This window comes from Oreochromis aureus, linkage group 10 (assembly GCF_013358895.1).
Source record: "Oreochromis aureus strain Israel breed Guangdong linkage group 10, ZZ_aureus, whole genome shotgun sequence".
Taxonomy (NCBI): Eukaryota; Metazoa; Chordata; class Actinopteri; order Cichliformes; family Cichlidae; genus Oreochromis; species Oreochromis aureus.
The window spans coordinates 18,292,934-18,317,952 of NC_052951.1; the positions used below are offsets into that span (position 1 = coordinate 18,292,934).

A 25,019-nucleotide genomic window follows, 5' to 3' on the forward strand; every position below is an offset into this window, starting at 1 on the left:
TGATTTTGCAGACATCGGTTTCTGTTTGCAACACTGATTTTCTGTTGGGCAGTATATTTGAATTTGATAAGTAGAGTGAATCTTTTGGCTCCTTTCAGGAAGTCACAAGTTTTAGTCACTGACGTTTCTGATGGTCGTCAGACTTTTTGGTTTACTTTCCAGTAAATTAACCATCTAGTGGATTTGGACAGCTCGATATTATTAATGTTACTTTGTGCTCTGTGATATCCTGATGGACATTTTTCATTCTGGAATATCGTGATAAGAAATTTCTAACCACTTTCTAATGTGTTATAGAATACAGATCTGATTTTTTTAAAAATCAGCACATTAATAGATGTTGAAAAGAATTTCATCTACAGTCTCAGTTTTCCACAGAGTTTTTAGAGAGACTTAAAAGTTGACCTGAGCGAAGACGTTATTCAGACTTAACTTTATTTGCTCCTTGTTCAACCTTCTTCCTACAATCATCAGCAGGAATCTGCCCCATGGACCATTCTGAGTTCACTGAGGAGTTCACTGCTCCTCAGCTTCTTTCACCAGCTGCCTCACCAGAGTTTTGTCTTGACCTTGACGTGTACGCACATCTCCACATCTGTCAGATTGGCTGCCCTCCAGACACTTGTGAGGTTTTAACTGGCACATGCCTCGGGACTTCCAGCTGTGATCAGGATTTTATTGTCTTTGCCCAACATGAGCTTCCGCTCCTTTCTAAAAGCTAATGAACCTTTACATCAGAGCTTACTGTGACCTGAACCCTTATTTTTTCACTGTTGTGGTACACTAGTCTTTGTACTTCATCGCTTACATGCAAGGCTTTTAATTGATTACTGACAGAGAGGAAAAACACTCCAACACCTGAACATCACGCCTTAATGGTCCTATAAAGACTTTTAAGCTGAAGGTCTTGGAGGACATGGGCCATGTACTGTAGGTTCAGGAGTAGAAGCTACATCTTACTTTCCAGTCATTCAAGCATGAAATTGAATTAGTCACTGGACAATTGCTGCCATCTAAAGGTCAGACGGTTACCTATATTTGTAGCATAGCTGAGGGTATGTACAGCACTACAGTGCTATAATATAATTTCTTCTTTATAGGCTTTGTAAAAACAAGAACTTAAAAAAAAAGACTATATGTTACCCCTAATGTAACAGCTTTTTAAAGACACAAAACAAACAAGGCCTACAATCATGAAATTTCTCATATTTTAATGAGCTTCACAAAGTACAAAGCTAATTATAGTTTGCTTTTTTTGAAAACTACCCTTGTAAGCAGTCCTCCATGGCCTTCAGCTCCTGTAATTCATGGCAGTGTGGACCGCAGTGAAGGCAGAGAAGTCGCCTGACCTTGGGAATGACGGAGAGAGCCGGCCCTCGGGAACCACTGGGAGAAGGAGAGGAAAATAACCCAAAGGTTGTTATTTCTACAAATAAAGACAGTCAAAAACAGAACATTGTAGAAGTTATGAGACTGTAAAGCTTTAGGCACCTGGCTCAGGTACGGTTTGTCGTCTTATTAAACCAAGTATTCCGAGTTTAGGCAATTACTCTGACAGCTGCAGTGTGACTGCACATTTAGCACAAGACACTAAAAAAGAAGGAAAGCAACCTGAAATTTTTTTCTCCCCACTCTCTGCACAACTTTTCTCACCTGTTGAAGTGTAGCTGTGCTAATTTGAAGAGTTGTCGACCCAGTTCAACGCTTTCTTTTCCAAACTGGGAGGCAATGGCTACAGTGCTTCGCTCCAGATGGGATGCTGCATTATTCCAGTCACCTACAGAAACAGCAGAACACAAACAAAGCAGTAAGAACACTCCAAAGAATATGCACAGATGCTTTTTGGAGTTTTTTTTACTCCTCAGGGTGTTAAAAACACAAACACCATTAACCACACAGCTCATATGCAAATACTCCACATCATTATTATGCGTACCCATAGAAGCATAAGCTCTGGCTGTGGCATCAGCTAGCTCCCCCTGTAGTGGGTGTGTCTCTGCAAGGATGACACCAGACTGACACAGAGTCTTTTTTAGCAGTCTTAGGGCCTCACCTGGGGGAGGGTAGAAGAGAAGAATAACATGACAGTGATGTATTTCTATATTTGACTAGATTTGGATGTTTATTTTTTAATTTATTTTTTTACAAGCACCTGGCCTGTCTGTCTCCATGAGTTCCACAGCCTTCTCCAGGTTAACCCTGATCTCCTGCAGCCTGTTGTTCACGTCAGATAAGGACATACAATGACTGCAGGATGAGAGTGAACATACAAATCCGGCTTCTCTGTCCTCACTCCTTTTCTGAAAAGTATTTACAGTATTTTTAAATGATTAACATGGAAATGTCAACAGACATTGGGCAAATGACCAGAAGACTTGACAGATCTCTTTCCTTTACAATTCTTTCATTGTTTTTCCCCCCCTCGTATCTAATTCAGGCTCATGGAGGGCTGGATCTCAGCAGTCATAGGGCGAGAGGCTTGGCATGCGCTGGACAAGTTGTCATTTGGTCACAGGGGAGAAATAGACAACGATTCACACTCACATTCACACCTATGGTCAATTTAACATCACAAATCAAAATAACCCCGTACATGTTTTTGGACTGTGGGAGCAATTCAGAGTGCCCAGAGAAGACCCACAAGGACACGCCACACAAAAAGCCTCCAGTCGGAAAGTGGATTCAAACCCCTGTGAGCTGTGAGGCAAACCACTGCACTTATCGAATTTAGGGTCACAGAGGGGGCTGGAGTCTATTCAAGCTTTCATAGGATGAAAGAAGGGGTGCACCCTAGACAGGTTGCCAGTCCATCACAGGGCTAACGCAGAGAGACACACAGCCACACATTCTGACATTTAAACGTACATCGAGAATTAGAATTAACAATTAACTAACCAGCATGTTTTCAATTGCAACACTGTAACCCCCAGAATTAATCCTGAAAAAAGTCAAAAATGATCTCATACTTTGAGAGATCCTTTGCACTTGATGCACAGGAGTCCAAGATCTCTGCCCTCAGCGCCTGGCTGCTGCTGTCTGGGCTCCTCCACGTCCTGCTGGTGTTGGCTACAGGCCTCACACTGACACAAGAAGTAGTACTGCTCTTGCAGAAGACGACGGCGTTCCTGGGTCGCCATCCTGCTGCTATGAGGACCTGAAGGGAAAATAAAATGAATGGTGAAAAATTGCTTTTATACACAAGGTTATGATACCATATTGATTCTAATCCATCTAAATGTTCCGGTATGTTCCATACATCATACCATAGCAGTGCAGGATCTCTTGTCCAGGAGTGATGAGTTTGGCCGCTCTGACTGTTACCGTGACTCCCTGGGCCTTGTGCCTCCATTCAGCTTCACCCTCACTGAAGTCTGCAGACAGAGCTGAACCAGAAGGCTCAATAATGCCTCCAGTGTTGAACACCAGGCTGGTGTTGGGGCAGCAAGAGTGATTCAGAAGACTAAGAGCCGGGAATACTGCAGTAGCAATGCGAATTTCCCTGTTGGACTGCACCAGTGAGTTTGTTGCTCCTGTGAGATGCAAAAAAGCCGAAACAAAATGCAATTATAAAAAGGGACCTCGTACGTAGTCTACACTACAGAGTATTCACAGTTGCAAAAATCAATAAGAAAAGTTTTATATATCCTTAAAATCCTTTTGAAGCAAAAATCTCCTAAGTTTTCTGGTTGTGACATCCTAAACGTAAACCTCTGTGGTCTTCTATGATAACCTGAAACTGAATTTTTGACCCAACAAGCAGTGTAAACATGTCCCATCATCCAAGCATGTTTACATTCAGTTCCTCTTTTAACTTCATTCTCACTCACATTTTTTATTACTGTTTTCGTTCCACTGAGTTAGAAAAAAAAGCAAAGTGAGCGCACTGTAAATCTTCCTCTGAAAACGTCTGCTGTGCCGTCACACCTGAAGCAGCTAAAAAACGACTTTTATGCTAGTGGAATCGTTTTTAGTTGTGTCATCCATCACTTTCATCAAAGAGGGAACACGATTTTCTTTCTCATTTTTCTGCCTCTGACACGCAGCTGCAGCTGTTTATTCTAACTAAACTCAATCTGAGCCAACTTAACAACACATTTTGCACCTGCAGTCACCTGTGTCTTGCAGCACGACTATTGCCTGGGCGTTACACCTCAGCTGTAGGATGTGCTGTAGAACTGCACTTCCCAGCATCCATAGCTCTGCATTCCAATCAGCGTCTTCTCCCTCCTTGTTTGGTCCCTGTGGGGTATGGCTCCATGATACAGGTGGTGGTCCTGCCTTGCTGAGCTTCAGGTAGAGTGTTGCCGCGGTGACCGCACACATGAAACGCAGAGCAGGGCTGTGGTGATTCAGGTGATGCAGCAAGTTATACACATTCAGGTAAGAGCCCCCATAGGATGACATAGAAGGATCACTTGAGTGATTGTTAAAACACTCCTTTTGCTCGTCACTGATTGGCTCCCTTGCTAGTAGGAAGTTTTTTAACCCTGCCTTGAGAGCTACCCTCAGGGCGAGCTGTGACATAACACCCATCGCCATCAGATGTGCTCCCAGCGCACACTCCCAGCGATGATGTTCTTCCCAGGCTTCCTGCTGGCAGCCAGTTGAGCAATATCGGCTGTAGCTACACCCGTCACATGGTACAAGACTCAGCGTTTCAGTCAAACACCTATGGCAACGCCTGTCCTCCACTCCAAACAACACTTCGCTGTCTCTGCTGTACCGTCCCACCTTCCCTTTCACCTCCTCCATTCCTGGTATGAGGACACAGCTGTACGGCCTATCAGTGAGAATCACCTCCCCGGCTGCTATTCTATTTGCAGCCACCAGGTGTCGACCTTTCTCCACAGTGGAGTCAACAACAACTTGAGGACAAATCCCAACTGTGAGAGGCCCAACAGATGGTGAATTTGCTGTGTCTGAACCTTTACAATCGTTTGAGGCAGGTTTTTGATCATCCTCCCTTCCCTTTTCATGTACAGAGAGATGCGTAAAGCACAGAGTGCGGCGGTCCTCCAGTTTGTGTAAAAGATGAGAGGGATAGCCATTCTTCACGGCTCTGTCAATGTCATCAAGGCATTCCTGAGGAAAACAGAAAAGCTGGAGCGTGAACAATCACAAAATCAAAGACTGTGAGCAAAACATAGAGATGACAGACTTTTTACTAACTCATGAATTCTGCACTGAACCGGAGGGGTAAGGCTTAGAAACCTGTCATAAGAAGACTGAGAAAAGGAATACTGGAGGCATTTTTTAAGGACAATAAGCAGTGCTGTGAATGCTACATACAGATGGTACACAAATAAGCACTTTTATCATTCTTACCCATTTCACACACCTGCTAAGCTGTTGCAAGGTTTTACATATGAGTATGATTCTGCCAGTTACAGCTCTGGCTATGGTTAGGTAGCCTAGCTATCATAATGATGGTCTGTACATTGTCTGTCGAATAGGCAGCTGAATTAGGGGGGTCAAAGAAGGTCCAGTCAATCCACTGACACACACATCATTCACAGCTCTCTATTCTCATCATACCTGCTGTTGTCTATGTAGAGGACTCAGAAAAGAGCAGTTTAGATTTAGGCCAACATGAATTTGAGAGAATTTTAGTGTGAGGACAGCATTTGAGTTGGTGTGGTGGTTGTGATTAGGATTTGCTTTAAGTCTGATGTTGAGAGTTTGTACCACACACTTAAACCCGAGATTGACAGTCAATGTGATTCAAAAATAGTTTGTTTAGTCAAGGGACAGAGTATATATTGGACAAATAGTGTACATATACTGGAATAAGGATGTTTAAGATGGTGCACGCAGAAGGAAAAGGTGGAAGACCACAGAGAAGATTCATGCCTGCACTGAAGGATGATGTTTAGAGGGTTGGTGTGATAGAAAAAGGATGTCAGGGAAAGGCTGAGATGGAGACAGATGATCTGCTGCAGCAACCCCTAAAGGAAGGAGGAGGAGTAGAAGCAGAGGAAGAAGAAGAAAAAGAAAGAGAAGGAGAAGAAAAACAATCTGCTATGATTCCAAGAAGAGAAGTCAAAGAAAAAAAGAGTTAATTTTGTTCTGCGATCTGAACCTTGGATGAATGAAATATGGAGCAGTGCATTCTTTCCTTGTTGGATAGGTTTACTGTTGGCTCATGGCACAAATGTTAAAAACCACGGCGGGTTTAGACCTATAATCCCAGTGATTATGGTTAGGATAATTAACTAGGTTTGTTTTAACTTTTTAAGGACCCTTTCTGAACTGAGTGATTCCTCTCATATGTCAGGTCTGCTTATAGAACAAAATGACTGTGTTTGCATCAGATATTAGTGAGGGTGGTCTCTGCTTATAGAGCTACCCTTGGAAAAACCCGAAAACTATTCTAATAGTTGCCAAACCACATCTTTATTGACATATACAGAGGTGTCAAAACTCCTCATTAAGGGTACAGGGGAGGTTGTTAAATGTCATCGTTATTAGAGAAAAGAGTTAAAGCCCAACCAGACGGGGTTAGGTTTAGACAGTTATCAAGATTTTGCTAACCATGCACAATTTCATAAACTAGAATATTTAATTCATGCTTCCCATTTGAAGGTGTTAAAAATTTAATAAACTGATAATAACTTATTTGACATGTTAGGCTTAAGCATGAGAAACTGCAGGAATTACTGTTTTTTAACTTCGCTCATCTTAACTTTTAACTTTTTTAATCTTTTTATTCCTGTTTTTTGGCAGATTAATGTCATCCCACAGACACTTCCTAACCATACAGGCTTATTATACATCGAGTAATGGAGAGCAGGGTTGTTACTGTGGACTCAGCTGGTGCTTCAAAACTCTTACCTGACTTGTGAGGGGAGAACAGTGTGGAATTAGCAGTCAAAGGTGTTTTATAACAGCTTCAAAAGTAAGTAGGATAAATGAATGCCCTGTACAGTTTTGATTTAATCCTAGTGCCTGGCACAAGTTTGAGAAATAGGATATTAAAAAATATTATAATGGCCAATATTTTTTTATTTAATAAATCATAAAAAAATCATTATAGAAGATGAGCTCCTGGTTGCAAAGCACCCGCAGAGGTACAGTGACTTAAATGGTTCCAGGTAAAGCTTCTGTGATGGAAACGGGTGTGATGTGAGGAGCATGGGTATCCTTCCTATTGGCCACAGCAAGAAAGTCTTCAACATTGTTAAAAAAGAACACTTATGCTGTCTTGTGTGCAAATCATCAACCATTTGCATGAGGATTTGAACCAGCACGTTTTTCTCTGCAAGCTTCCTACAGGCAATTGTAGATCACACCATGACAACACTAGCCAACCACTGAGCACAGCTGGTTTTAATGGTGAAGGTGGCACAGACTCACCTGGTAGTGCTGCAGATGGTAGAGCGCAGCAGAGCGGTTGGCGTAGCACAGAGACAGCTGCTCCGAACTACTGGGAGCAAAACAGATGCCCTGTAATAACAGGAGACAGTGGAGGTAGGGGTTTATGGTGGGTGGTGTTTTCATGTTTAAGGTGCTTAATATCAAAGGCACGCTTACACTTTTAGAGTCAAAATAAAATCCAGATATACCTCAGATGTAACAGCAATAGTCACCAGCTTAGTATTTCTTACTTAACTTAAATCAGAGCTAGTATTTCACATTGTTTCACTCTCTCAGTGTTTACACACTACTATGAATTTAATCATTGGTTATTTTTAATCTCTGGCTTTATTCCACAGTGTGTCTTTTGTCCTGTCTTCCCCCCAATCACTCCAATCCATTCCAGCATATAGCCACTCTCTTACTGAACTTGGTTCTGCCGGTGGTTTCTTCCTGCTAAAAGAAAGGATTTTTTAACTGAATTAACGTATCTAGGGTGCCTACAGTCCCAGAGTAAGATATAATATTGTTTTAAATTTACCTTTGAATAGTGCAGAGCAGCTGCAGTGTAGTTTTTAGTCTTGAAGCTGGAGTTTCCCCTCTCCCTGCATTTGGCTGCTAGCTCTGCATCCTTCTGTACTGAATATGCTGCAGATACTTGCTGCAAGAAGTCCAGATCATCTTGTCTACAAAAACACAAAGAACCCTTTAATAATACACAGAAACAAAACAGGTGAAGCAGAGCATTGTTCAAAAACTTTTCCTGGACTTAAGTCCAGTTCACGTGGTCCAAGCTGTTGCAGCTGCCCCAGAACTACCAGTCAGTGTAAGGTTAATAAAATAGGTTCGTTGTCTTAAATCCACTGGTACTACATCAGCTGAACTGGGTGCTTACCTCATGAGACGTAGAGCACATCTGAAAACGTCATCTATTTCAAGCAGGGACGTAAACTGTTCCTTTAGTTTGGGCTCGAGAGCGCGCCACTTCTGTGCCACGTGATCTTGCCACTGAAAGCACGGCAGATCCATTATGGATTACGACAGAATCGCGTCAACCTGCTGACAGGACCGCAGGACCGGAGAGTAGTTTGGGTTTGTTTTGATTCAGTTTCACATCAGCTCCCAGCGCTCTCAGCACAGCTGTCACGTTACAGTGGACCAAACTACAGTTCCCGGCATTATCTTTCACAATAAAATCAAAACTGCAAACCCGTGGCTGTGCAAAGACCATCCTATATGTGAAAATGGAAAATATTCTCCTAATTAGGTTAATAATGACACAATTCAAACTAATCACATTGTCGTAAAACAACATTTTTCTGTAGTATCCAAGAATAATTCTGAAGCTAGGTTTCATTTTAGAGGTTATAAAATTGCTTTTCGTGACTATTTTCAAGGTGCTTTTCACATTTTGCACCGGAATCGGATGTGTCATATGAAACAATGTTCAAATGCTTTTGATATTTGTAGTAATTCTGTGTGAGGGCATTATTTAAATAAGCAAGTTTTGGAAACAACTATTTAAAAGTAGTAACACAACACTCCATACAAGTTGGATTACCTTTGGTGTTTTTCAGTTTTGTTGCCCCTCGCCTTTGAAATTTTGTTTTATTCATTTCTGGCTATAATACAAATACACACATAGTGGTTCTCACAGCTTTGTTGAATCTGTTTGTTGTATAAATACAAATAATAGGTTTTATTTATCTAATTATTTGTAGTAAAAGGGGTGTTGCGTTGTTATTATGCAATATTATCTAAATGCAATTTGGGTAAATGCTGCAGATATAGTAGTATGTATGTAGTATGTTTAGTTTTTAAACCAGTGCAGTAGCTGCAGACTGAAACTATCAAATTAATACAATGTAACAGATTGGCAAAGTAGTAAATGTCCAGTAGCCTAGCATAATTTATCGTTTATTTTGAAAGCGTAAATGTGACACTTCCGGTCTTTTAACTTCTCGGCAAAGTATCGTTTGCCTCTCTTCTATCGCGATAAGTGTCATGGCTTTTTTTGGAGCTACGTACCAGAAAAGCTAAACTCTGCAAGCTTTGAGATAAGCTTCACACGAGAGACATGAACGTACCTCTTACAAAAGGGGCGGTTGAAGTAAGCATAAACCTTAAACTGACTGAGCTGCTGTTTTCTCTTTGACTCCGTGTCTCAAGCTTGATTGTGGTGTGGTGTTACTTCAGGCTGCTAGCACTGTGCGCTAATGTTTACCTTTGGTCCTAATGGTTCATCAGCTGTAGCATTACCAGATCAGTTAAAAAAATAAACTTTGTTACTGGTTGATTTAAAAAAAAAAAAAGCCCTAAGAGCAATATTTGTGATGAAGAGCAAAAACAATCAGGCTGGGTCAACAGAACAGTCTATTTTGGGATTATAATGACATTTTACCTCTCGACAGTTTTTCGATAATATTTGACGTGTTTGTCACCATCCAGATGAGCAACAGAATAGATGGCAGTTTGTCCAATGGTTATTACACTGTAACTTTGCCTTAGCAACACTGTAATATGTAATGAGGACAAACAGGCAGTTTTAACTAACGACTCCATGTGTGTTATTATTGATGTCTAGGCCCTCTGCAAAGGCTTAGATGTGGACAAGCCCGTGCTGCAGCTGCTGGTGAGTGGCTCTATGGAAACCCACTTGTATTTCAAATTGCATGATATGCATAGAAGGCTCTATTATAGCATAAGTACAGAGTATATGTGAGTATATATGAGTTATAATTACAATACCACCTGGAAACTGAAAGAATTTAGTTCTAGTTTTAGACTACTTATATTTTTCCTTTTGCAGTACAACTTGACTCAACATTCAAGCACAAGCACAGAATAAAAACAGCATTTTTCTCAATTTTGTGACTAAAAGTTTCATGTTAAAAAGTATTCTATGTGTATTATTTTGCATTATGGTTAAATACAACTATATATCATTCAGAAATTGTCACTAGTTGTCTTTGCAATGCAAACTTTTCTTGTTAGAGTGTTTTATTTATTTTTTAGTTTAACTAGCCAATAGTCTGACATTTTATGATTTATTCAGTTCAATTTAATTTCATTTATATAGCACCAAATTACAACAATATTAGTCTGATTCAGTTTTATGGTGAGTATGCCAGTGAAAATTTTGTGGTTTTATCTTTAATAGTCGTTGAGATCTTCATGTTCAGACATTTACTCAGTTGCCAAAATGTCAAATGGGTCGACAGACCATTTTCATTATCTTGAAAAGTATTTGAAGGTAAAATATCTCTCTAATCATTATAAATGTCCAAATGTCAGATCATAAAATCTTTATGCAAACGTGACATAGTCAAACAGAAGGCTCACAGTGTTTGGAGATGGAATGATCCAGGGATGTCATTGTGAACTTGAAACAGCTTTGCCATTGCAGATGGAGACATAAGCTAGATTGTACAGTATGTATCAACAAGGACCATCTGATTTCAAAGTGCTTTAATTCCACAGCCACATACTGTTAGAGAGAGGAGATTTGTGAGTTTCATGTGGTTGCTGGTAGGTAGCAGTGACTACAGACACGCTCACAAAAGTATGAGACGAGTTTAACTCAGCAAGGCATATGTTGTATGGACATATGTCTTGCATCCAGAGGGGGACACATTGAGTACTTGTCAACAGTGAAAGTTTTGTATGTAAAATTTTATGTACAGCCATGTTTTTTTTTACTTACTGCAAACTTCTATTTCCATTACTTTATAAAAGATAACCTTTAAAAATCAGATGATTCTTTTTGTTACGCTCTGTATTTTGTCAATTCTTAGTTAAATTTGTAAAATGAATGAGCTCGCATCTCATCTTCTGATTTCATTGTATGACGGGCTCATCTTGATCTGAGGCAAAGAGTGTTAACTCTCTCTCATGTGATAATCTCCTCTTCATCACCTCTACAGCAGATCTTTTAGCATCTCATCTGTCCTCTGCTCTCTCCTGTTCTCTCCTCCTCTCACCTCTCCTACTCACTAAAACAGTACAATCAGCACATGCAGACAAAATGCATTTCTTTTCATCAGTCTGTGTTATGCATGTACTTGTGTGTTAAAGAAACACACATCAAACACAGGTGTCCACTGTACCTGTTTTGTGATTAGAACGTTTGATAACTTCTGAGCTAGGCTAGCTAGTTAAACATTTCCCTTCTTCACTCAGAGCTTACAGATGAGGCAGTGGCATCCTTAGGTCCTGACTCATCTGCTATCTCTGTGGAGATATTCGAGGGAAAGGGCTGTGTAAATAAATGTCTGCTTGTTATAATTGATTTTATTGCTTCTTTGCTGTCATGTGTAAACAGAGAGGTTTAATGATTTCTATTAATATATCTTGGGACCTTTTGTTGTTTTGATTTTGAAGTCTTTCCTTCCCTCTCTGTTTGTCAGAACATCCGTCAGATCAGTAATGCCTCAGGCCCACCCAGATTCCGACTTATGATGAGTGATGGCCAGCACTCTCTGACTTGTGAGTGTCCTTCAGTAGTGAAAAAAACAACAACTTTTAAATTTGGAAGTGACACCGGAAATAAAAGTCGAAGATATTGTACAGGTCTTAAATACTGAGATATAGCCAGTTAATCTGTGATAGTTCTTTTTCTAGAAATTATAGATGAAAGTTTCTGTGTATTTTTGTGTCTAGCTTGCCTGCTTGCTACCCAGTTAAACTATTTATCTGACGAGAACCTCCTGGTACCAAACTGCGTGTGTTTGTTGAAAAAGACCGTCAACAACACTTTGGCTGATGGCAGGTATGTGTTGACCCTTTATTTCCTTTCTTCTTTTGTTTACTCATGTTTTCCCATTTGGTATAATTTTCACTTTGCCCTTTTTTTTTGTTCCAGGCGTGTGGTTGTTGTTATGGACATGGATATATTAAAGTCAGCAGAGGAAGCTGGGGGAAAGATTGGAAATCCCACTCCTTATAATACAGATGGTATAGTACTTTTAAAGTGTGCATGGATGAAGGTAAGAAACTGTAATAAACAGCCTCTGGAGGCCCCTCATGGTGTTTGTTCCACTTTTAGGTAAGATGTCATCTCCACAGAAGGTGTCATCAAGTACCTATGTTCCAGAGTCCCCTCCGTCTGCTGCCGTGCCTGGACCCTCCTATAGGAACTACTTCTGTGAGTTTGTTGTCAAACACTTTGTATATGAATCATGATAATATAAGATAATGCTGCTGCCATTTCCTGCTTGTTATTTAGTCACTTGTGTGGCAGAAGCACATTTTCATAGTGTTGACATCAGCACTAATTTATATCTCACTATATCAAAATAAATCGCTTATAATGCAAAACAATGGCTTTTGAGAACCTGAAGAAAAAGTGCGTGTACTTATTCATTTACAATATGTGCCATTAATTATATGATATGCAGCACTGTGCAGATGCTTTGAGGAACCCCTCATCTCTTCATATTTTGCCTCCAAGCAGCCAGATTTTCTTTAGTGGTTTCTCTAGTGGTCTTGAGCAATAGTTCTCGTGTTTTTTTCCTTTGGGTGTTGTCTGCATTTTCACTAATTTTTCAGTCAGTCCTTGTAGCTGACCATTTTCAGAGGAATGGGTTTTTTGAGCAACTTACACAGACCTATCAATCATTCAAGCATAAAACAGCAACTTAAGATAAGATAAGATAAGATAAGATAAGATAAGACAAGCTCAATATATGAACCAGTTTTGCGTCTGCACATGACAGGCAACTTAGCAAAGAAACAATTTGAATTAGTATTTGTAGTTGAATCCCCCCCAAAAATACCAAAGTTTGAGATGCGTAAAGTGGTATTTTTGCATGAGTAGGTGATTCCCAAAGACCTGCTGGCATATCTCAGCGTGGTGTCCTTAAAAAAATGTAACAAAACTGTGTTGGACAAAAGAAAAAGCAGCAAAACTAAAAAACTATCTACAGCAGATGAACAGAATCTGAAAGTCATGTCCTTCAGAAATAGAAAAAGAAATCCAACAAAGACCAAAAGTTGCATCTGGCCCTTCATTTGATCCGTCTACTGTTCACTGAAGCCTCATCAGAAATGGTCTCAGTGGAAGGGTGGCTGTCAAGGAAGCCATTCTTAAGGAAGGTAAACAGGCTGAGGTATGCTAAATTAAATAAGAACTGGACTGAAAATATATGCCAACAGATCTTATGGAATACAAATTGGACATTTTTGGTTAAGTCATCAATATTTATGGGGGAGGTCAGAAGAAAGGTACAACACTGAGTGTATACAGCCATCTGTAAAACACGGTGTTCCTTCAAGAAGCCTGCAGAACTATTCCTGAAGACTTCTTAAAGGAATTATAAGAAAACTTGCCTAAGATTTAACACATTTTAAAAGATGTGAGAACTCTGTCTGTTAACTCTCGAAAAAACAGAATTAAGCGAGTTTGCACATCTTTCAAAAAAGTTGCTGCAGCTATGTCCCATTTTTTAGCAGAATATAAAGAAATGAGGAGTGACTCAAGACTTTTGCACAGTACTGTACAGCCATGTTTAACTTTATCGCTACTTGTTATCTATTTCTTCCGTCAAAGTGACTCGATCTGCTATTTGTGTGTGTACTGCCCTCACATTCGGGAAACAACAGCAGTAAAAGCTTTGCTTTCAGAATCAGGATCAGGATGAAGCTATTAATAGTAAGACCAAAAACATGATCCAACGAGCCACAACATTAAGACCGCCTGCTATATATAGTGTATGATCCTGTCATGCTGTGTAAAAAGCTCTGGTGGCATCATGTGGTGTTTGGCAGGACACCACTGGGTTGTGGTTTGGGGCCTTTGTGGTTTGGGCTTGTTCTGGTGAATCCAGCAATTGCTCAACATGATTGGTTAATGCCTTAGGCCCTTTTCAGTGTTCCTGGTGTCAGTACCAAGCAGTGGGGTGCAGTGTCTGGCTGGAGGAGGCCACTGCCATACGAGGGATTGTGCTTGGTCTCTTAACATTATATATGTAGGTGGTGTCAAAGTGTGCCAAGGCCTGAGGTTTTCCTGCTCTTGGATTATGGATATCATTACTTGCTTTGCAGATTACAGTATTTAATTACCTCACTGATTTAAACAAGTCCTCATTTAGCCGTATTCATATATTGTAGTGCTATAGAGCACCTAATCATGTGTGCATAATATTAACAGGGAACCAGGGAGGGTTTTGTTTTAGCTTAAACATACAATGTTTGGTCCTGTTATTTCAGGAACAATTAGAATATTATTTCTTAATAAAACCTAATCTTGCCAACAGAGGGAGCCAAGCACCCTTTAAGCAAATGCTGCTGACAGTTGATTTGCAGTCTTCTCACTGTTTTCACCCCAAACTGCAGCTATAATTTGGTGGAGAACAGAGACTTGGAAAGACATTGCTAACCAAACAGTACATCCTGATGTCCATCCCTTTGATATTCACAGCAGTTCAGTGTTCAAAGGCTGTAGTCTGGGGGTGGGTTAAGAACTAGATAAAGCAGGATCATAAGGCACACTGTGGTAGCCACAGGAAATGCTAAATGAATGGTAGACTGAAGTCGCTTTAGTCTAAGTACCTTTTTTCATAACACGTTGGGTACTTAAATCATATTTACAGCTCAGCCATCAGAGCGGCAAACTATCTTGTTGCCCACTGGCCACTGGGGGAGTCCATAACTCACTTCTTCCTCTATTTTACCACCAACCAGAGTTTTGTAACATTTTAGGAGCCCCAAATGATACTCGCTTTCCTGCCACAGTAGCTGTTGCCATGTATCATGCCTAAAGTAGTCTGCGTTTTATTGGATCTGCTTTTATTAGCTTAGCCTTTGTTTCACTCACTTGTTTTATACCACCACCAACTACGCTTAGCATTGACATTGATTTTGTTATGTGGCAGAAACATACCCGATAGTCCTCCTCGGTGGAGGATGTAGGCATGTGGGTGGATAATGAGTGCTTAGTATATTGCGCGTGTTTGTGCATGTGTAGGTGTGTGTCTGTGTGCTCGTGTTGTGACTGAGGGAGCTTGTGTGGGCCGGTGGCTCCTCCAGTTCATGGCTTCATGAATATTGTGTTGTGGACTGAATCCTGTTGTAGCGATGTACACGGAGAATCGGCGCGGGGGGGTTGAGAGAGAAGTCAACTAATTTGACTCAGCAAAGACGAGGCTCCGCATTAACTAGTTTATCAGACTCCTTTCCTCATTACATCCTTTGATCTGTGTTGCTTCAGAGATCCAACCTGATAGATGAAAACTGCTCCTCTGTTTAATTGTTCTGTTGATGAAGGGGTCTTGTGCATAAAGTCTCAAGCCTTTTCTCCTTCTGAATGCGACTTAGTGATTGATTGTTCCATTATTTTTCTAAATTGCATTCTTACTAAGTCGATATATTTTTGAGCTTTTCCAAGACTGCTAAATGCCACAAATCAAGCATTTCCATTGAGCTTTGGGTTATGTAATGACTCAGGGGGCTGTTGTTATATTTGAGGGTTTTGATTCAAACCTCTGTGCAGACGTCCCAGTCTTTGAGCAACATACTGACTCCCTGGGTGCCTCCATTTGGCTAACTTGGCTCATTACTTCTTTCAATTATGTCTCTTTCTTGTACTGTAGCTCCGTGCAGCAGGGAGCCTATTGGCAGAGAAGCCTAAGATGCAGGGAAGAGACACAAAGATGTAGGATATGTATTTTCCAAACAGCACATCCTCTTTAACTCTTACACCATTTTCATGAGATGGCTACCACCCATGTAGACGTAAGGTTAAGAAATATTAAAATAAACATTTTAGAGGTATTAACTGAAACTCTACGACTGCTGCTCTGGTGCTTTATGTAGATATATATGTAGATATATTCATACATTAGAGCAGGGATGTCAGACTCATTTTACATTATGAGCCACATATACTACACTTTGAACACAAGTGGGCTGAACCAGTGAAACGACATGATAAATTGTTAAAATTACAGAAAAAGTTCTAATAGCTCCATGCCTAGACTGTTTTTCTTAATTCTCAGAAAATGTCTTTACTGTGGACCCACTATAAAAAAGGAAATTTCTTTAGTTGATAGAGGACAACTTTCATGTGGGTCAGAATGAAGTCTTTGGTGGGACAATTCTGGCCCCCAGGCCTTACGTTTGACACCACTGCATTAGCACATAATGAAACAAAACCCATTACTAAAACAATAGAAAAGGATGTCGCAGTGAAGTTTATTAATGGTTGGGCCAAACAATAATTCACTGTGCAGCTTTATAGGACATACATTTCTCCTGAATGAGCCCAAATACAAAAACTTAACATGCATGTTATCCATTTAAGAACTGGAACATATTTGATGATGCAAACCTAAGATCAGTTCTAAAATCACAGACCAGAGGACAGAGAGGACAGAGGAGTGAGAAACTGAAGGAAGCGTACAGTAATTGGCTGAATGGAAAGCTGCTGTAGGCATTGTGCTCCGTAGAGACTCCTGACCTTTGACACCTTGGGAGTAGGAGGATGCTGTTAGAAAGACTTTTCCTTTTGAAGATTTTGTGGCATTTATTTTAAATGTTTTGAGCGTCTAGTAGTTTGAGAGCACCTTTTAGGTTCGTAGTCCTCTCTCACTTTAACAGAACAGAACAGATAAAAAACAAAAAACAGCAGTAGGTGTGAAGTCAGAGGCCACAACACAGTTGTCACAGGTAGTTCTGTGTTCCCATTTAAATATTCATCAGCAGCTATCTCTTGAAATAGAGTCTTCTCAAACTGCTTCGTAGATGATATTTAAATTCCAAAAAGATATCTGCACTCACTAAAGTGCGGTTAAAATAATATCCATAATTCATCACTAACCATTCTCTGTAGGTTTCTTTTTCCCCCACACAACTCTTTCCCTTTTGCCCTCACTCTGATGAACACACACACACACGTTTTCATTCTTTCTCATTCACGTTCTCTTTTTTTGTTATTATTATTTCCTTTTCATCCGTACTGTATATTCCCCTCGTAGTGTATACTCATCACAGTCCACTCTTTAACAACAGGAGCTGTCGAATATGGTATTGGCATACATATTAGAAGCCTGCATTGATCTAAACCACAGAAAATGAGCATCCTTGATAAAGCTCTGCCCCCTCTTTGCTGTTTTTCAGTCCATTCCCGATTCCCACCACCTATCATCTCCCCATCTTCTCTTCGCCACCAGTTCCCTCTTCCTAACTCTCCATCCAGATAGCGTGTGTATGAATATTGATGTTAATTACCCCTCGGCTGAAAATAGCTGTTCAATCTGTGAATTTCCCCAAGGAATTTGATCATGAGGTGCACACACACAGAAAGGAGGGTATCATCGAGGTGCATATTTGTTGTGCTTTACAACCGGAGCTTAAATCAGAGGGAGTGGTCTCAGTGGACCTGATTCGCTTTATCCCTGAAAATCCCCACACACCCTCCTTTCCAAAAAATACTGCTGCTCAATATGGCATGTTATTCCTGCCAAAAGAAGCCATTGCATAAAAAATATTGTGTCAGCAGATAAGTGTTTGGGTTGAATCATACTGATGGGGCTGATGCTACTTCATTGTGGGAGGTGAGATAGCACCTTATGAGTCTGTGGGCTGGTCCAAACTGTTGTATCTTGCAAAGAAGAACACAAAACTTGAGGAGTTTTTTTATTTTATACAAAGAAAACTTCATCTTAAGTTAAAAAAATACAGTTGTGTTGATTTATTTCTATGTGAGGTAGTTAAATTAGTCCTGAGTTGAGCATGCACCTAACAAAGACAGAAATAAGATCAACATTGCAAAATTAAATTCCATAAATTACATATTATGCTATTGAATCACTCTCAGCTTGAGTAATTACACATTAGCCTTCATATTGATATTTTCTGACAATTTTAGCATTCAGTGGTTGAAGTAGATAAATTTTATGTTCTGTTGAGCATTACACAGGACGAGAAATAGGCAATCATTGATTATTAACCTCCCATATTCTCTCCTACTGATCTAGAATAACTGCTCTGTCTTTGACTCAGTCTAAGTTAAAAAATAGTCATGGCGCATGAACATAATTAAGGCAAGTATGTTTGCTTTCTTGGCCATGAGACCGATAGTCTGATAACTAATTCTAATTATTCTTTCTCCTATGACTGAAAGGCACGTACAGATATAGTAATTATGAAATGAATAATTGATTGGCAGCCTTACCCGAAGAAGAAAAATTTTTATTAATTGGCACAAACTGATGTTAACAGGGAATTAAGTAACTCTGAACATGCATCTCTGTTGGGAGAGTTTAACTTTTTCAGGCGTTTTATTATTTTGGCAGCTGCTCACAGATCAGATGATAGTACTACCACTAATGTTTAATACCAGCTGAAATTTTTGGCAGTGTGTTTCAGATTGTATTGCCTAATAGCAAACTGGCAGGTGCTCTACCACTGAAGTTGGGCTAATAAATACCTCACAGCAGTTGGAGCTTCGATAGAGTTAATGAAAAACTATTAACAAGCTACTTTTGCAACATAAGAGACATAACTTATGCAGGTATTAAATAGAAAGCAAACTAATGTTTGGTAGTCTCACCGGTGCTTGCAAGGATGTGGGATCGTGCTACCTACGTTAATAGTCCAAGTCTCAAACCTGTAAATCGACAGTAAAATAACACTGAGAAAATCAGCAAGTCTTCCCATTTCAGAAGTTTGAACCAGCCAGTGTTTGCCATTTCAGTTTGAAAATGGCTTTTGTGGTGAATCCATTTTCAAGATTGTTGATGATCTCTTTCAGCAATATTAAATTACCATGTTGTTAATGTGCAACACTCTTTTAAGTATCTCTCTTTGTGTTTCAGCTCCCCGAGGCAGAGGAGGAAGTTTTACGGGACAAGCACCCATGAAAGCTTCTCCCATGAAAGCTTCTCCCATGAAAGCTTCTCCCATGAAAGCTTCTCCCATGAAAGCTTCTCCCATGAAAGCTTCTCCCATGAAGGCCTCGGCTATAAAAGCATCACCCAGTAAGGGCTTAACCGTGAAGGTTTCACCCATGAAAGCTTCGCCCATGAAGGCCAACAGCGCTTCTCCAGGTTCTTCAGCAAAAGTGATTCCTATTGCAAGCCTCAACCCCTACCAAAGCAAGTAAGTGCAAGTTATCTTGGTCTAAATTTGCTCACTTTTATATACATCAGAGGTCTAAGACTCATTTTAGCATGCAGCTCAAATGTATTTTAAGTTGGTCAGACCTAGGAGACAGTGACTTTAAAAAAAATAAAGACAACCAAATGTTTTCTAATTATTTTAGTGTAAAGACGAACCCTTACATTGTGAGACATTCAATTTTAACTGTCCGGTTTTGTATTTATTTCCACATTCAGTCGTGTGTCATTACAAAGAAACAGAACTGTTGGAACTTAAAGAGACGTGCTGACATGTCTCTGTAGTTTAACCATCTTACTTTGGTGTATTGTGGCAGGCGGTGGATAGTGTTGTTGTAACTCAGAAGGATATAAAACAGATAAATCAAACATCTGAGTCAGAAAAAATGAACAATTTGGATATGTTGCTGTGGGCAGGATTGGACCTTTTAGTGGCCACTTGTACCTTACATTAGACACCCTTCACATGCATGTACTGTATGTGAGTTAAGTTCTGTAGCAGATCATTGTAAAGTTGTGAAGTTGAATCTGACTTGCCCATATTTCTTCCTAATTTCCAAACAAACTTTAAGCTGTATATGTTTATGATTTCACTTTGATTTTGTTGCTTTTCTGCTCATCAGCTAAACTACTTTCTCTCACGCTGTGACTCTGCTTCCCCGCTTGCTACCATTTCTTGGTAGCACTTTGGGGCATGTGTTGACGCATGCATGTATGAGCATTCATTTTTTTTTCACTCACAATGTGTGTGGCTGTGTGAATTTGAGTGTGCATGTGTTATACAACCCATTTGCATGGAAATGAAATGAAATGACCGATCTTGCCTTGGAAACGGACACTTTTGCAGCAGGTACTGCTGGGTCTTTATGGTCTGCTGCTGAGGTTTTGATTTTGTTATTTGGCCCGGTGGGGATTTGGCTAACCACGTTTTTTCCCTTTTCCTTCCCTCTTACAGTTTCACCTCCAGGGTTCCATTTTACTGCACCCCTCCCACCCTCATGTTTCTTATCGTTTCATTAGGCATAAGTCTCTGTCTCTGACCTTAAAGTTAGCTACAAAAAGACAAGAGCACAGCATAACAAGCTCTAGTTGCCCAGATTGTAGTGAAGGCACCCTGTCAACTCTCTCTGTGTTTGGGCACTGATAACGTAGCACTGTTTGAAATTGCAAGCTGTAAAGATAACTGTGCCTCTAGGTGTTGTAATAAACTGATGACTGTTCCTACTTTGAAGTTGGGGAGTACCTACAGTGAGTAAAACAGATGACTTCAGCAGCTGTAGTCCTTCTATGAACATTTGGGTGAGATTAAAAGTGGAGGTTTGTTGTCGTTGTGTGACACAGTGTTACATGCAGTGGATTATATAGTGATGCTTTCTATGTGTGCAAGGTCTTTTATGGCTGTTCGCATGGCTTTCCCCATCCCATTCTGGTGTTGTTAAGTAAAAGCATCTAGAGCAGACTATAATTGGCTTTTGACTGCCATAAACCTTGGTGTAGCAGTCTTATCCATACTGAGCAGGAAATAGGGTTCACTCGAGGCCAGCAGCTGCTCTTATGATAGGGGATTTAATTGCAGGCAAAGTTATAGTATGAATATCCTCCACTGCAAAATTATCAATGCAGTCAAAAAGAATCCTGCTTCATAAAGTGCAGAGCATGGTTGGCTGTTGTTAAAAACAGAACAAGAAGCACATCCAGGACTTGGCAGATGTGCAACAACCAGTTCACTCTTTGAAAAGAAAGTTGTGAGATGCTTTATTTTTCCCTTTCACTGAACTTTAAAAAGACTGTGAAGACACTCATTCAATTTCCTAGGAAATTGTTCTTTTTGTGCAGTTGTGTTACACATTGGTGACTGATGTGTGCTGAGCTGGAATGCTCATTAACAAAAAAGGAGGCTTTTTAAAGTGTCTGCAGCATTATTTACTGTTTGACCTTTAGACTCGTTCCTTTAGTTAAGTTTCACACAGCTGTGCTGTTAAAGACAACTTATTTGCAGTAATTTGTTATTTTTAACAAAGTATTTATATTAAATGCCCTGTTTGTATTTGCATAATGAATATCTGATGATGGAACACGGTGGAAGGGATTCGTGTATTTACAAGGTGCAGGGCTTTAATGAACCAAGGATTTTTGTTTGACAAAAATTCTCCACTTATAACGTCTCATTCATTCATTCAAGCACTTTTTATACAAGTGCTTTCTATCTAACATTCACAGTCTAATGAGTGCATTAGGAGCAACTTACAACACTCTTCCCTTAAAAGTAAATACTGCCCAGAAAGTGAGCTACCTTGGTGGAGCTTTGTGTGCTTAAAACAAGAGTGCTTCTTTTTTTAAAGTGAAATCATACCAGCAGACTGAGCAATTTTTCCATTCAAACAAAGAGGAAGTTTCACATCGAGCTTGGTCTAGGTGAACCTACTGCTACCAGCAGACACTGGAGCCAGTGAAGCTGTAGCTGTAGCCTAAAGCATTAAAGATTGAAGTTGGTGGAACATCATAATGCAGGCTAGCTACAGTAGCTTAACTTAAATGGATCAGCTCTGTAATGGTATAAATGGTTTTTTGCCTTATGAAATTAGCACTGGTGATTTAGTGACCGGTGATTTAGTAATTATCAGGTCAGATGAGAGCATATCGACCAAACAATTGACAATACTTTGGTAAGTGGTTAGTGTGCCAAGGCCAGTGAGTTCTCAACAAGTCAGTTTTTTTATGGTTTGTCATCTAAAATAACTTTGATGAAGTGTTAAGAGGATATATTTTTGACATATGACTGGCATCCTGTCCAGGGTGTACCCTGCTGCTCGCACTATGTGAGCTGTGACAGGCTCCAGGCTTTAGTACAATCACTGCCAAAGACAAAATTATCTAGCAATCAGTCTTTTTATAATATACAATAGTGTTAATTGTGTTTTATAGTCACAGAACAAAATTGCTCTAGGAGGTCTTGAATGATTAGTGATTTATCAGTCACTGATTAATACAGATTGATTTTTATTTTTTTTCCATAGGTGGACTATCAGAGCCAGAGTCACCAACAAGTCGAGCATTCGCACGTGGAGTAACTCCAGAGGAGAGGGCAAGCTCTTCTCCTTTGAGATAGTGGATGAGAGTGTAAGTAGAGGAGTAGAGAGGTCTTATTAAATCTGACTGTTGCATCTTAACATGGTCACACGTGGCTGATTTTTGCCTTCTATGTGCAATGAAATGGTGTTAAATAGAAACGTGCTTGTCAACAGGGTGAAATCAGGATCACTGCTTTCAACAAGGAAGTGGACAAGTTTTTCTCTCTAGTGGAGCAAGGCAAGGTGAGCAGATCCCAGTCATCTGTATCCATCCACACTTGAAGCGATAAGTGCTTCCTTGGAAATTTCAGGCAAAAATTATAAGTCTTTACAGAGTTTTATGACTCAAGAGTGGAAAGAAAGGTTTGCGCTTGCATTCGAGCCAATAAATCTGACTGAATACTCATTTTGACAAAAGAAAGACGATCTCTAAAGGCTGTAAAAATTGACACACTACTTGCGGCTTAAGTCTCAGGTATTCATTTTCTATTCACACACAGCTCCTCAAACAACATTGGTGAAATACTGCCTAATAAAATCCTTCTGTAAAATCCTCTCATGTCTGCAGGACTTTTGGATTTTATAGGGGAGACTCATTAAGTCATTTTTGCTGAAATATATACGTGTGTGTTTGAGACATATTGAGCAATGTGGATATGTAAGGCTGGAAATGTGTGTAAGAAAATTTAAAATGCGCCATTTTGATATTGTTTGGCTGTGGTTCGGGTGTCTCATTACCATTATTGTGTCAGAAATAACTGTTAGCCTTGCTGTTTATGTTCTTAGCCAGAGGCTTTAGGGCTGACATAAATGTCTGTCACTCAGAGCTTAAGGAATTGATACAGGCGTTACAGATTTAAGTGTGTTCTTGTAAATTATTAAAGGATTGGTATGAATTTTTATCCATCTTTATACAGTACCTAAATATCTGTATTAGTACAGGAATTTTGTTGGTGACCATAATCATTATTTCTCTTCTTATAAAGAGAGTAGACTGTACGACACTGGGAGTAAAACAGGATTTATTTGGGTGAAAAGCTAATATGATTGATCAGCATTCTTCAATTTATCTCTGTATCTTTTTTTCTAATAATAAGATAAAGCTTTATTGTCGGTGTTGTCTCCCATGAATGGCACTACTATATTATATGAAAGAGACCCATGAAGCTAACATATTTCAAGAAGAACTTAGGGGCTGCTAAATATTTGTGTTCATTTTCCTGCAGATGAATAATCTTTTAATATTTTTACAGGATGAACTGCTAGATGTTTCTTTATCTACTTGATCCACTGTTGCTTACGATTTGTGTAGTCTTTTGTCTTGTTCATCCTTGCTTCTGAAAAACTGACTTGGCTACAGTTACTCGAATACATACCCAAAGGTTTACCCTTCATTTAAAGATTCAGTCTAGTGGATAAATCCTGTGGTAATTTAGGTATAAAAGAGGCTTTCGTCACACTGAGTTTCATTGCACTACAAGCAATCTCTCTCTTCACTTCAAGTTTAGAGGGTGAGCATGATTACAATAACCAGTCACCCCCCTCAATGTGCAAATGGGCATGTATGATTGAATACTAGAAAGTCGAGCACTGATGCTTATGTGTGTCTCTGCCAAACCAGATGGTCTTAAAGAATCTTGGAAATATCATGTAGTAATAGGATCATCTTTTGACCAGAGGGCCCTGGTTCAAAACCCGTGTCAGAAAGCATCCATATTAGAAAGAAATGCTATGCCTACAAGCTCCAGCTGCAATTACATAACTGACACAGACACTGACCCTTGGGCTTACTGCAGGGCTGCAAATCAAACAAGATATTTGATCAAATTTAAGTATGGTTATAAAAATTCTAAATGATTGTAAGGAATAATTATTTATTAATTATAATAATTTTATTAAATCATTGCATCTTGCTTTCAAGTGGCTACATTCATAAAAACACGATCAGCAAGACAGATTCATATAATAGTGCTGCAGATAAGTAAAACAATCTTTCAAAAGTGGATACAAATGCCAAAATATCCATGATTGTCTCTATGCAACCATTAATCTGAGAAATCCCATTAGCCACTTCAATTTTACGAATTTTAAAAATTTCCAGTTTGGCTATTATTTCTATTATTATTACTACACAGTTTCAGCCAATACATTTCTGAGATTTTACTCTTGATTTATATGCTCTGTACTTCACTTTACTTAAAAAACTTGTTCAGGCCTTTTTTCGTCACATGTAAAACAAAATAATTGCAATGAGACACTGACAGTGAAGCTCCAGTGGACCGATAAAAATTGCACTGTGCTATGCAAGCAGAGGAATTACCCTTTTACCTCTTTGATAGTATGCTTACAACTAGGTTCAGACATTTAACAGTCATCCGGTGCCAATTTATTCGTGTATGATTCAGTGAATTTCATGTGTTCAATGCACCATCACACCCTTTGCTCAGCTCACTCACAGTGAATTTTCAATCATTTATTCTGT

At 39.6% G+C, this 25,019-nt stretch overlaps 2 protein-coding genes across 6 annotated transcripts in view; one reads left to right on the top strand and one right to left on the bottom strand.

The window, feature by feature from the left end:
• Positions 1–1,196: 1,196 nt before the first annotated feature.
• smyd4 (SET and MYND domain containing 4) lies at positions 1,197–8,543 on the bottom strand. 3 transcript variants are annotated; one of them, XM_039618234.1, is made up of 10 exons: positions 8,249–8,543; positions 7,895–8,039; positions 7,354–7,443; positions 4,113–5,082; positions 3,264–3,530; positions 2,967–3,154; positions 2,153–2,300; positions 1,937–2,053; positions 1,654–1,777; positions 1,197–1,426 (listed from the first exon to the last, which is right to left on the bottom strand). In XM_039618234.1, exons 1-10 carry the CDS (start codon positions 8,380–8,382, stop codon positions 1,306–1,308), a joined length of 2,304 nt encoding a protein of 767 aa, XP_039474168.1. In that variant the 5' UTR covers positions 8,383–8,543; the 3' UTR covers positions 1,197–1,305. The 3 variants fall into 3 exon arrangements, with proteins under 3 accessions (XP_039474168.1, XP_031613203.2, XP_039474169.1); XM_031757343.2 differs by having other exon boundaries at positions 1,197–1,386; positions 8,249–8,541; XM_039618235.1 differs by having other exon boundaries at positions 1,197–1,386; positions 4,113–4,287; positions 8,249–8,537.
• Positions 8,544–9,321: 778 nt separating this feature from the next.
• Positions 9,322–25,019, top strand: part of LOC116334034 (replication protein A 70 kDa DNA-binding subunit-like) — a 42,049-nt gene continuing 26,351 nt past the window's right edge. Inside the window, exons 1-10 of one of the 3 annotated variants that reach the window (XM_039618237.1) lie at positions 9,322–9,463; positions 9,938–9,985; positions 11,760–11,838; positions 12,013–12,121; positions 12,215–12,306; positions 12,398–12,496; positions 19,167–19,204; positions 19,265–19,449; positions 22,484–22,586; positions 22,712–22,780. In XM_039618237.1, coding sequence (XP_039474171.1) covers positions 9,431–9,463; positions 9,938–9,985; positions 11,760–11,838; positions 12,013–12,121; positions 12,215–12,306; positions 12,398–12,496; positions 19,167–19,204; positions 19,265–19,449; positions 22,484–22,586; positions 22,712–22,780 — 855 coding nt within the window. In that variant the 5' untranslated portion in view covers positions 9,322–9,430. Of the gene's footprint in view, positions 9,464–9,799; positions 9,836–9,937; positions 9,986–11,759; positions 11,839–12,012; positions 12,122–12,214; positions 12,307–12,397; positions 12,497–19,166; positions 19,450–22,483; positions 22,587–22,711; positions 22,781–25,019 lie in introns of those variants that run through there. The other 2 variants (XM_031757331.2, XM_039618236.1) reach the window with 2 other exon arrangements.

Excerpts from the sequence above, each read along its gene's own strand:
- smyd4 (XM_031757343.2), bottom strand. The coding sequence starts at position 8,382 with ATGGATCTGCCGTGCTTTCAGTGGCAAGATCACGTGGCACAGAAGTGG. Across the intron at positions 3,155-3,263 it reads AGAGATCCTGCACTGCTATG|GTCCTCATAGCAGCAGGATG; the intron begins GTATGATGTATG and ends TTTTCCCTTCAG. Across the intron at positions 2,301-2,966 it reads AGTGCAAAGGATCTCTCAAA|AAAAGGAGTGAGGACAGAGA; the intron begins GTATGAGATCAT and ends AATACTTTTCAG.